Here is a 12,644-nt window from a genome sequence, read left to right on the forward strand (position 1 = left end):
AGAGATATTGAGTTAGGTAGAACTGTGCAAACTGCCACCTTTTTAGATGCAAAATGGTTGAATATTGGCGATTTCATGTGGTTCATGTAATAGATGCTCAGGAGGCAAGGAAAGCAGTAGGGACTGGGAAGGAAAGACAGTCCTTCAGGTGTGGTGCAGTTAACCAGGGCTTTGGCTGCTTTCAACACAGAATGGCTAGGCTCTTGTGTGAACCAAGCATCACTTAGTGGCCTTTTCTCTTTGTAGAGAAAAAGGGGGTTGAAGATCAGTGAAAGTGTTCATGTTGTTTTATAGAAGTCTTTATGGCCTTTGATATTCATCAGAGTTTCCAGAGGATTTAAGAAAATTTATTAAAACATAAAATATTTAAAAAAAAAAAAAAGTGAGGATCCCTGGCCAGTTTGGCTCAGCAGTAGAGCATCAGCCTGTGGACCCAAGAGTTGAAGGTTTGATTCCTGGTCATGGGCCTGTACCTCCGTTGCAATTTCGATCCCCAGACCCTGTTGGGGTCCTGTGGGAGGCAACCAATCAAGGAGTCGAGTCTCTCTCACATCTATGTTTTTCTCTCTCTCTCCCTTCCTCCCTCCCACTCTATCTAAAAATCAATGGAAAAATATCCTCAGGTGAGGATAAAAAAATAAGATAAAATAAAAAGTGAGGAAATTGAGGATGAGGGAAAATAAAGTGAAACCCAGATCTTCTCCTGTGATATAAACAGTGGCCAACACAGAGCTTCCTCAAGTCATCTTTGGAAAGAAAAAAGTGTAACTTCCAGCACAGTGCTTTCCTGATAACCAACTGAAATCTGGATTCCTGTGTAATGTAAGTGCGACTGAGAGGCTGACTTCTGTTGAGAGAACAGGGAGCTTTAATTAACATAAACTGTATTTGAAGATTTGACTGTAGTACTGGAATAGTTAAGAAAAGGTATTCTTTCCAGAGACTACTTCCAGCCTTCTGAATATTCCATGGAAATCACTCTTTTAAGTGTGGTCCGAGAGGGTCCTCTGAATCTGATTGTGATACTTCGACACATGGATCTCTTGAAACCATTGCATTAAAAGCAGAATTGTTGGCTCTGGTAGGTTATTTTCTCTTTTCAGGAAGATTAGATGAAGTGTTTTTGCATTTTGTCAGAATGTTCTATAGACCAAAAAAGTTTGAAAATGACTTCATTTGTCAAGTGGCATCAATGAGGAAATGAACTGAATTCTTGTGACCAGATACTTTGCTCTCTATGGGTGGCTGGACTAAGACATTGCTAAGGGGCATGAAGGTAGTATGCTTAGATTCTTAACATATGTCCCCATTCCCGGAAACAAACAAACAAATTCTGAAAAACTCTTTTCACGGGGCTATCCTCTATCCAATATATCCACTGGCCAAGAAGAGTGACAATACTGTGACTTCCCTCCCTTTCTCCAACTTCTCTTCAGCACTCCATCCCTCTTTTTCTATTTTTTTTTTTATCCTCACCTGAGGACATTTTTTCCATTTTTTGTTCAGATAGAGTGGGAGGGAGAGAGGAGGAGGAGGAGGAGGAGGAGGAGGGGAGAGAGAGAGAGAGAGAGAGAGAGAGAGAGAGAGAGAGATGTGAAAGGGACACATCAAGTGGTCGCCACCCACATGACCAACCAGGGCCAGGGACAAACTGCAACTGAGGTACATGCCCTTAGCGGGAACCGAACCCGGGTCTCTCTGGACCGCAGGCCGCTGCTCTAACCGCTGAGCCAAACTGGCCAGGGTCCATCCCTCTTTTTCTATTCCCCAACTCCAAATTAGCTTATTCTACATTTTCGTTTTCTTTTAACATTAAAGTGTAAAATAGTACAGTGTTTATACTACTTACCTTTTAAAGTGATTCTTCTACTTAAATATGAGACTAAAAGTTCTTTTGGAAGAGATCAACCCCATTCTTGGATTCATAATATCAAGTCTTATTTTTGCCTGTGATTTTTAGGTCACTACCCTGGAAGTTCTATCTTTTGTACAGTTAAGTGCCAAGTAACCGTTTTTCTTAATCTAGGAGTATAGGTCGAAAGCATATGTGCTTTAGAACTGAGACCAAAACTCACAAATGGATTACAAATTCCTTTTATTTGGTGCACACAAATGTAGTTCAAGTGCTGGATTTTACACCCCCCCAACTTTGTCACACAAAATATAATAACAACAATAATTGGAACACTGATTCTTGAGTCAGATGTCTGTAAGAGGCTATTGTGGATAGCGTTTCCATCTCTTTAATTTAAACTTTCTTGGCGATTAGATCTAATAGTAATAGGCAAAGATAGACGTCTCTTAGTTGGCAAAACACAAAAAAACATGAGCATTTTCCTCCTCAGGATGACAGCAAGAGATCAAGGATGCCAAAGAGAAAAGGAGTGTTAACCTAAACTAATAAGTGAAACGAGATTTTAAAGTATAACTAAAATGTTCCAAGAAAAAAAATATTTGCTGAGATTCACTATTTTAAAAATGCTGGCAAGTGATGGGTTTTTTGACGTTTGACTCGTTACCAAAACGATTAAGAAGCAAGATTACGTGACTGGGTTTTTTAATAAAAAGGATTCTATACTTTTAAATATACATACATGCCATGTACTAAATGAAATACACCTAAAAGTGCCTGTTCTGGTGCCACTGGCAAGAAGGAAAGCTCGGTTCAATGCGAGATGAATTATTTCTTTTTTGTTTTTAAATGCCTGCCTCCAGGGTACGCAAATGTGGGAGATGAATTGGAAGGAAACCTGGGGCTAAGGGGGATGGGACTGAGATGGCTGGGACTGTGAATCTATGAGCTGAAAGTGAGAGAAAATCCTCCTCCAGCCTCGGAGGGGGTGTCTCCCCCAATACCAGCTCCCTCCCCCCGGTCTCGCGGGGCGGGTCTGGTTTGCACAGTAGCAGCAGCGGCCGCAGCAGCAGCCCCGAGGCTGAGCGGCTGCGGCCTCCAGGCAGTGCAGGGAAGCGGCGATTCCGAGAGCGCGAGGCCCTGGGGAGATCCGGCCGACGCTGCCACCGGGATGGAGGAAGCGTCGAGTGGAGCTGAGCCACCGGGGACAGATTTTCTCCCCAGCTCAGCTCCCCTACTGCTTGGCGAGGCCTGTCTCGAGCGCCTGCGAGGTGGAAGAGGCCTGCGCCTTGGGCCTGGCAGCGGCAGCCGGCGAGCGAGGCGGGCACAGCGGGGTAACAGGCGAGCCGAAGCCGCTTTCGGGAACCTACGCCGCCAAGGCCGCTCATTGTCTCTCCCCTTCCACCCGGGGGGCAAACAGGAAGCGCGCCGCCAGGCCGAGAGACGGACAGGCGTCCAGACCAATGAGCACCGTCGACGGAGAGCGTGGCGACGAATGAAGGCGGAGAAGAGGGGCGGGACTTCCGGGCGGGCTGTCACCCTCTTCCCCCCTTTTGGGCTGGAGGCTCCACCTTTTGTGTTTCCCGCACAGTCAATCAAAATAGGAAAAAAAATCCCCGGACCGCTCCGGCCGTGTCCGCCGCCGCTTCCCGCATCCTCTCCCGCCGCCGCCGCCTTCGCTCCTCACCATGTGTAAGGCGGCGGGGAGCCCCGCCTGAGGTGCCCTAAACACACTATGACCGGTACGTAAAGCCGAGAGAGCAACCCTTGCTGCTGCCGCCGCCGCCGCTGCCGCCGACCACAGCCAGCTCCGGGCCGCTGCCGCCGGCTCCCGGCCCCGTGTGTGCGACCGAGTGTCTGTGAGAGGCAGAAAGCCGCACTCCCCTCCCCGCCAGCCATCGTCCACCCCTCAAGCCCCAGCAGCGCCGTGTCCCCTCCGGGCCCCGGGGCGGGCGGCCGGGTCCGCCGGGAGCGCATCCCCCTGTGTGCGGGCGCGGGCGGCGGGCGGGCGTGTGAGTGACTGACGGTGCGAGAGGAGCGAGCGCGAGTGAGAGCGAGCGGCGCGAAGGGAAAGGGGAGGAGAGGAGAGGAGAGGGGGCAGGGGCAGCGCGGGGAGGAGGAGGAGGGAAAGAGGAGGAGGAGGAGGGTTACAGGCAGCGGCGGGCGGGGGCAGCAGCAGGAGGGGAGGAGGGAGCCGCCGCCGCCGCCGCCGCGGGGCGGGTGGGGGAGGGGAAGGGGAGTCGGTCCGGGCTTTCGGAATAATTTCGACTCGGCCCGCGGGCCCCCTCCCTCTCCTCCACCCGCCTTCCTCCCCACCCCCACCCCCCCGCGCTGTGCCTGCAGCTCCTGAAAAGCCCGTGAAACAAGAGGAAATGGCTGCCTTAGACGTGGACAGCGGCGGCGGCGGTAGCGGCGGCGGCCACGGCGAGTATCTGCAGCAACAGCAGCAGCACGGAAACGGCGCGGTGGCGGCGGCGGCGGCGGCCCAGGTGAGGAGCGGCAGAGCCCCGGCCCGGCTCCCCCCTCGCGCCGCTTTCTCCTCCCCTCGCTCTCCCCTCCCTCCGCGCCTCTCTCCTCCCCTCCCCCCGCCCCGGGAGCTGCCCGCCCGAGGCGCCAACGCTCCGACCCCTCCCGCTCTCCCCCTCCCGCCGCCTTTTTGTGTGTGTCTGTGTGTGTGCGCGTGTGAGTGCGCGCGCCCTGCCGGAGGTGGGTTCGGGGCTGAAGGTGGAGGCCCGGCGCGCGGCCCGCCGCCCGCCTTCCCGCGGACGGTGGAGCGGGTGTGCGTGCGAGCGGGAGGACACGAGCCGGAGTCGAGGAGGAGGAGGAGGAGGAGGAGAGCGAGGAGAGCAGAGCGCGGGCTGGCGCTCCTGGGCGCAGCCTGCGAGGATCGAGCCGCACTTCCTGTGTGAGCTGCGGCCCGGCCCTAACCGCCACCCCCTCCCCCTGTCTCTCTCTCTGAACCCGCCCATCGGGGGTAGGACACTCAGCCGTCACCGCTCGCTCTGCTGGCCGCTACCTGCAGCAAGATTGGGCCGCCATCGCCGGGCGACGACGAGGAGGAGGCGGCCGCCGCAGCCGGGGGCCCCACCGCCGTTGCTGGAGCGGTAAGTCGCGCGCGCGCGCGATCCGCCCCCGCAGAGGCCCAGCGCCCGCCATCCCGGGCCTGCGGCGCTCCCGCCGCCCCAGAGGCCTCCTGGGCGCCCGCGCCTTCCCGGAGACGGACGATCGCGCAGCCAGGGGCCCCTTTCCTGCTCTTTCGCATACTTGTTGGGCTCAGAAGCCAGCCCAGGCTTTCTCCAAATTGTCACTGCGGAACCTCGATCCAAATTCACTACAAAATGAAGTCTGAGAGGGCGGGGGTGGAGGAGTCCAAAATGGATGTTTGAGCAATTCATATCACTGTTGAAAACTCCTTCCCTGAACACTACAAAATTTTCAAGCACAGCCTATCGGCCATAGATAGTATCAGCTACAGAGGCAGCAGTGTTTTTTAGCTTTTGGTGTTTTTGAACCCGGAGCTTTTTCTGCTGGAAGTTACTGGCTCTCACTGATTTGAACCATAAATCGTTAAACAAAAAACAAGGAAGGTTTACTGTTTGAATTATGCTTTTGTATGCAGGAGTGGACACTTCAAGTGCTTTTTCAGTGATCATTCTAAATTGTTATTTAGACTCTTACTTTGCAGTAATTTTTCATAAGTGGAATAAGTGAAAATTTTAATAAGCGACTGTTGAAGCGGTGAAGTTACTTAGGTAATAACTTTGGCTTTTGAAATTGAATGTGAATATCAGTTTAGAAACAAAAGTACATGTAAGAAGTTGTTTCCTTGCATGCTGATGCACACCATACTTAAACAGTTGAATCTGGTTGGCAAAGCTATATTTTCATTTTATTATGGTTGCTAGTCTGATGGGATGTGGTGGATCCTTTTTGTAGTGTTTTTAGTATGTTTGGGGCAGGGGGAGGAGCTGACCAATGTTCTATGAGGGCTTAATTCAAATGATCTAGAAAAGTTTTTAAGACTGTTGCTTGTGAATTTTATATTTGTTTGAGTCATTGCAGTTGCCTTAATGTAACAAGTAGATGTGTTTACTTATTAAAATAATTGAAATCTTTCCCAATCTTTCTGAGGTGGATTATAGGAATTGATTTGTGTGTAGTAACATTTTGAAGTAGTCACTGTAGACAAAAACGTTTGGTATTTGATGTAGTCTGAAGGAAATTTTTAATATTTCTAGGTATTAAAAGTGAAGCTAAAGTTAAGCTATATTGTTAAATGTTGCATTTGCAATTTTAGTGCTTCCAAGTTATATTGTAGGGATGTGAATGGTATTGGTGTCTTAAAAGTATGATTTTAGGTTTTGTGGTTTTTTTTGTAAGCAGATTAAAATGTAAAAGCACAAAATTATGTTTGTGTGAGCCATTGTTACTGTTAGACAATTTATGGGTTGATAAAACATTTTTTTGAACTATATTCCTTTAACCCTATAGTGCCAAGACAAATTGAAATGACTGCATAAGTAAAATTGCAAATCAGATGGTTTCCACCTTTTAATATTTTCAATCAGAACAAAAAAACGTATTGTAGTTACAGCTTAAGTTTAGGTATCAGCTAACTGATGGGGGAGGGGTAAAGTAAAGGAGGAAGTGAAGATGAAAATATGTGTATGTATTTTTGAATCTCAGCCCCGGGAATGGAATATTATCTCCAGCTTTAGCCTACGGTAGCCATGTATCACTTGTAAAAAGTTGTTTCCGTGCCTCTTCAGCTCCTCCTCCTCTGAACTACCAGATCTCTACTGATACACATTTCCCTCCAGATGAACAGGAACTAATATCAGTTGGAGCATTATTTTTCTTTGGTACCTGTGAATAAAATTTTTCACTGAGTAAGATTGGTAAGACTGGCTTATATGTTTGCCTTAGCAAATGGGAAAATTATTTTTCCTGTTCAAATAAATTGCAGACATGTACATCTCAGAAAATGAGAGGGAATTTAAGTGATTTCATGGGCATTTTTTTCTCATTTGAAAATGCGCTTAGATAATCTTTAATTACTTAAATTATTAGGAATCTTGAGAGGTCTGTGGAGAGCAGTTTTTGTAACCATGTTTTAAACATTTTTTAATTTGGAAGAATTTAAAATTTACAGAAAAGTTGCAGATAGAACTGAGGGTTTACCTTATACTCTTCATCCAGCTTCCCCTAATGTTAATATTACCATAGTATGTTTGTCAAAACTAGGAATAACAGTGATTCAGTATCATTAACTATAGACTTTATTTCTGATTATACTAGTTTCTCCACTAATGCCCATTTTCTATTCCTGGATCCAGTCCAGGATACCACACTGCACATAGTATTACTGTGTTTAAAATCAAGTGAAATATATACATATACTTCAATTTTATGCCAGTTTAGTTTGGTATTTTAGGATTAAGAGGTCACTGAAAAGCCAATCACCTGCATTGGAGATTTGCTTTAAATATTTTGAATTTATAATTTGTTATAACATGAAAAGGGTTCATCCTGGATCCTGGCCAAGAATGGATACCCTCAGTACAGTATTGAATAGGTCTAATCGCAAAGCATTCTCACCTGTGTTGCCATACAACATGGGCTCCCAAAGTTCGTTTGATGGTGGCTCTCCTTTGTACTTCATTATTAAAAATTGTGTAGTTAATTTTTGTAACAAATCAGGAAATTGAATAAAGTAGAAATTGAATAACAACATTTATGCACTCTTAACTTGTCCATATTGCATTTGTGTGTGCTTGTGGATTTTTAATTTATTTCATTTGTACTGTAGTGTAATAAACTGCATAAGTAAATATTATGAAAGTTGTTGCCTGATCTTCAGTTTAGGTCATAAATTTAGGGTTCATTAATTTAGTATATAAATGTTGGTGAGCTAAAAAATGAATAATAGGTTATTTAAAAAATAATGTTATTTTTACCATTACTTAAAATAAGATCTACATGGTCAACTATAGACTTTATTTCTGATTATACTAGTTTCTCCACTAATGCCCATTTTCTATTCCTGGATCCAGTCCAGGATACCACACTGCACATAGTATTATTGTGTTTAAAAATCAAGTGAAATATATACACATATTTCAATTTTTCAAATGCTCTGCAATAAGTGGTATGAATTTTTTCTTTTTTCCTATCTGTAGGTATTATCTGAGAAGATAACCTCTTTTTTACCTTTTCTCTCACCCCCCCAGCACCCCCCCCCCCTTTTTATGCCTGGTTGTACTGGAGAATGCCCTGGTAATGAATTGCTATAGCAGCGTTCCGGGGCCACTCTTGGTTGTGGTCCTTTCACTGTGTGGTTGTGTTTATGTGCAGAAGGAGCCTTAGAGTACCTTCAGTTATAACTTTTTACAGTAAAGCCAACTTTCATGTTAGATGGTATTTTGTTTTTTAGTTGTCCAATGAAAATATTAGAGTTACTGAGAGAGACACTGGTGGATTTTTCTTTTAATGTGAAACTTATGTAGAGGGTTGTATTGAACCTATACCAAATACTAGTTCTTGCCTGGGTTATATGATTTTATGTTTCTCTTCCTTTGTATAGTGTTTCAAATAGCCTAACAGCAAACTTTTTTTTTTTTTAAATCTTTATTGTTGAATGTAGAATGTATTACAGATGTTCCTCATTTTTTCCCCATTGACCCCCCCCCTGCCTTTTCCCACACTATTGTCTGTGTCCATTGGTTATGCATATAAGTTCTTTGGTTTATTTCTTCCCACCCCCCTAACCCCTTTCCCTTTGAGGTTTGTCAGTCTAGCAATGTATTTGTACTTTTTAACCCTTCACCTTTTTCACCCATTTCCCCCAACCCCCTCCCATCTGGCAACCAACAAAATGTTCTCTGTATCTATGAGAATGTTTCTGTTCTACCTGTTCATTTTGTTTGTAGATTCCATTGTTGATAGATATGTATTCATTGCCATTTTGTTTGTTCATATATTTTATCTTTTTCTTCAAAAAGACCCTTCATCATTTCATATAATAATGGTTTGGTGGTGAAGAACTCCAAAGAGTTTCTTGTCTGGGAAACTCTCTATATGGCCATCGTTTCTAAATGACAGCTTTGCAGGATAGAGTAATCTTGGTTGTAGGTTCTTGCTTTTTATCACTCTGAATATTTCTTGCCACTCCCTTCCTAACAGCAAACTTTTTTACAGCTCTTTTTGATCTCAGATGATTTTCTGACTTATCCCATTTGGTATTTAGTGTACTTTATCTCTTTTAGTGGTATGCTGTTGATGAAATTTCTCTTGCAAATGAATGGTCTTTATAGGCTTCATAGTTTGAAATATTGGGACTCATTCATTGTGAAAATATGGAAATAAATAGGGTTATAATTGATAGAGTTTTTCATAGAAGACTATAATCCCAAGGTCAGTTTTTTATTGATCCATTCTTTCTATTATTTTCTTTGTAATGATTTTAAAGTAAAATATCTTTATTCATTCAACAAATACTTACTGATCTTTGTGACAGGAATTGTGCTAGGATGTTTTTCAAATCTGTCCTTAAAATCTTCGTGATCATAATGATACCTTAGGGGTTGTATAGCGCTTTATAGTTTATAAAACCTAGCACTTTTGGTTCTTACAACCTTACTAAGTAATATTTTCCCCATTTTTAACATAAGGAAATTGAGTTCTGCTCTAAATCACACACAATTCTATAGTTCTAGCTAGGATCAGAACTCGGTTCTGATTTCTTTTCTCTCTAGTGCAATATACTCCCCTTTCCCAAGCATAGTCTTAGCTTAAATTGTGAAAGTATAATAGTTTTCTGATTCGGTGTTTCCCCCCATTCCATTAAAAGAAATGAACACCTTTGCCTTAGCCTGGTGATTCAGTTAGTTGGAGCATCCTCTTGTATACCAAAAGGTTGAGGGTCTGATTCCCGGTCAGGGCACATACCTAGGTTTGGGGCTTGGGGTGATGGGAATAGGGAGGCAACTGATTAATGTTTCTCTCTCCCTTTCCCACTCTAAAAATCAGTTAAAAATATATCCTTGGATGAGGATTAAAAAATATCTTAATACTTAGTAAATCTTTTAAAATTATTTCAATAAAGAAAAAGCTTTTTATATTGCTGTTTGTTTGTTTTTTTTGAACTATCTCTTGCTGTTTCCAGCTCCTCCCTCCAGGCTTGTGCTTCATATATGTATGTATATGTACACACACACACACACACACACACACATTTTTCAATCCTTACCCTAGGACACTTTTTTTCACTGATTCCTGAGAAAGGAGGAGAGGGAGAAGGTGAGAGAAGCATCAATCAGTTGCCTCACCCATGTACCCCAACTAGGATAGAAACCTGGGTGTGTCCTGACTGTGAATCCAAGACCTTTCAGTGCTTGAGATGACGCTCTAACCACTTAGCAACACCGGCGAGGGCATAAATATTTTTTATGTATGTTTTGTACCTTAGATTTATTTTAAAAAGTTCAAATAAATCGTTTTGTCTTAGGTTTTGAGATTTGCTTTTTTTTACTTTCTTTTGTGGGGAGGTTGTGGGGGTGTGGATTTCCCTTCAATTAATGACCTGCATTGTTGGAATAAAGTGGTACTACAGTTTATTTCTATTTAGCTTTTGGAGAGGGAGTGGGGTGCTTGGGTGGTATTTGCTCAAAATTGTCATTTGAATAGTTGTATTTGTTTTCAAAGAATTTCTTGACTAGAAAGCTATTCACTGATGGTTTAATGTCTGCTCTTTTACTTTTTTATAAAAAGAATGCTTTAGATGTCATAAATAAACTTTTTTTAAAGATGAAAAGGGGTCTAAATGCCAGTATAAAATTAATTTGTATCTGAGACACTATATTCTTTGATATAAGTGAAATGTAAATTTAATGCTGGTCAGAAAAATATTCAACAGTTAATTCTTTAAAGGTGATCATTAACCTTAAGATAAGGATTGGATTTTAGACATTATACTTAACTGCAGATTTCAGTATAAAGTATAGATTTAAATATCTTTAGTTTATTTAAAATATGCCAAGAGACTGAAATGAAATTTGAATTGTTACTCTAATACAAAGAAAGATGACTTAAGCTTCTAATTTCTGTACCAGGTAGAACTTGAAGAATGACATGTGACTTTAATGTCTGGCGCTTCTTTTTAATAACTTAAGTTTGACAACTTTAAAAGATTGTATTTAAATGATCATTATTTTCGTGCAGACTTAGATGTTTGTACTGGGTTCCACAGTTTCTCGGTCTTTACTCTCTTCTGCCTTTCAATCTCCTTCACTGGGCCTTAGTTTATCTTTATAAAACAGATTTAATTGCACCACTCACTTGCTTAAAAACCTTTTATAGCTGTCATTCACTGTCTGCAGGATAAAGTCCAAACTCCTTAGCAGGATTTACAAAGTCCTGATTAAAAGGTCTAGTCCTGTTCTCCATTACATTTCTCTGAATTTGAGCCATTTCTGGATCCTCTCTTTTACACTAAACTACATGTTTCTTTTTGTCTGTGACCTATACCTTTATTAATTCCTTATCTCTGTTTCCTAACTGCCCAGAATGAATTCTTTTTTAAATCGTCACCTGAGGATATTTTTTCCATTGATATTTAGATAGAATGGGGGGGGAGGAAGGGAGACGAGAGAGAGAGAGAGAGAGAGAGAGAGAGAGAGAGAGAGAGAAACATTGATGTAAGAGACATGTGGAATGGTTGCCTCCCACATGACTCCCACCAGGGCTCGGGATTGAACCTGCAACTGAGGTACGTGCCCTTGACCAGGACTTGAACCCGTGACTCTTTGGGTCCACAGGCCAACGCTCTAACTGCTGAGCCAAACCACCTAGGGCTGAATTGTTAAATTTTATTCTAAGATTACTCTTTTTTTGTTTTGTTTTGTTAATCCTCAACAGAGACTGTTTTTCCATTAATTTTTTTAGATAGACTGGAAAGGGAGGGAGGAGGAGAGAGAGAGAAACATAGATGTAAGAGAGAGACATGTCGATTTGTTGCCTCCTGCACTCACTCTGACTGGGCCAGGGTTGTCAAACCTGCAACCTAAGTACATGCCCTTCCTTGACTGGGAGTCGAACCCGTGACCCTTTGGCACGTGGGCCGATGCTCTAACCACTGAGCATGCAGTCCAGGTCCCTAAGATTACTTTAAATATCTCTTATGTGAAATTCTCCCCCCCACATTTTCTATGTTCCCAAATAGTGTTTTGATCATATGGCTAGTGCACACCACTATTTACATATAGTAGCATGTATGTGTGTGTATGCTTGGTTAGACTGAACCATTTGATGAGAAAGATTGTGTATCTCATGGGATTACTCGTATGCTTATTTCATCTGGAGAGATAAGTACAAATATCTTGAATTGAGTCATTAATACTGTGGTGTATCCATTGAAATACATACTTTTTACTGTGCTTCTACATGAAAATTAGGTAGTGAGTTTTTTCAGTAAACTCTTAAGATCTTCTGGTTCTATAATTGTATTAAAAGTGTGGAATGGCTTATGTTGAGAGAACAGTATTTGTCTTAACCTTTTTTTATGGTCACAGACCCCCTTTGAGAATGATGACACTCTAGATTATTCCTTCTGCCATTGTACTTTGCATTTTCTCCAAAAGTTGGTACGCTCTTTTAGAGGATTCAGAGATCCTTTGAAACTCAGGCATGGATCCCAGGTTGAGAATGCTGGGTTATATAGGCTTATGCATTGTCTACTGACAATGTGGAGTTTTAGGAAATCACATGCAGATCTAGAAGGAAATGGGATAGGGAT

At 43.1% G+C, this 12,644-nt stretch overlaps 1 protein-coding gene across 1 annotated transcript in view; it reads left to right on the forward strand.

The window, feature by feature from the left end:
- The first annotated feature begins 3,061 nt into the window (after positions 1 to 3,061).
- The window catches only part of SP3 (Sp3 transcription factor), a 59,037-nt gene continuing 49,454 nt past the window's right edge, over positions 3,062 to 12,644 (forward strand). Inside the window, exons 1-3 of the mRNA XM_036254724.1 lie at positions 3,062 to 3,594; positions 4,196 to 4,341; positions 4,831 to 4,956. Coding sequence (XP_036110617.1) covers positions 3,588 to 3,594; positions 4,196 to 4,341; positions 4,831 to 4,956 — 279 coding nt within the window. The 5' untranslated portion in view covers positions 3,062 to 3,587. The remainder of the gene's footprint in view (positions 3,595 to 4,195; positions 4,342 to 4,830; positions 4,957 to 12,644) is intronic.

Source organism: Molossus molossus, unplaced genomic scaffold (genome assembly GCF_014108415.1).
Source record: "Molossus molossus isolate mMolMol1 unplaced genomic scaffold, mMolMol1.p scaffold_m16_p_11, whole genome shotgun sequence".
Lineage (NCBI taxonomy): Eukaryota > Metazoa > Chordata > Mammalia > Chiroptera > Molossidae > Molossus > Molossus molossus.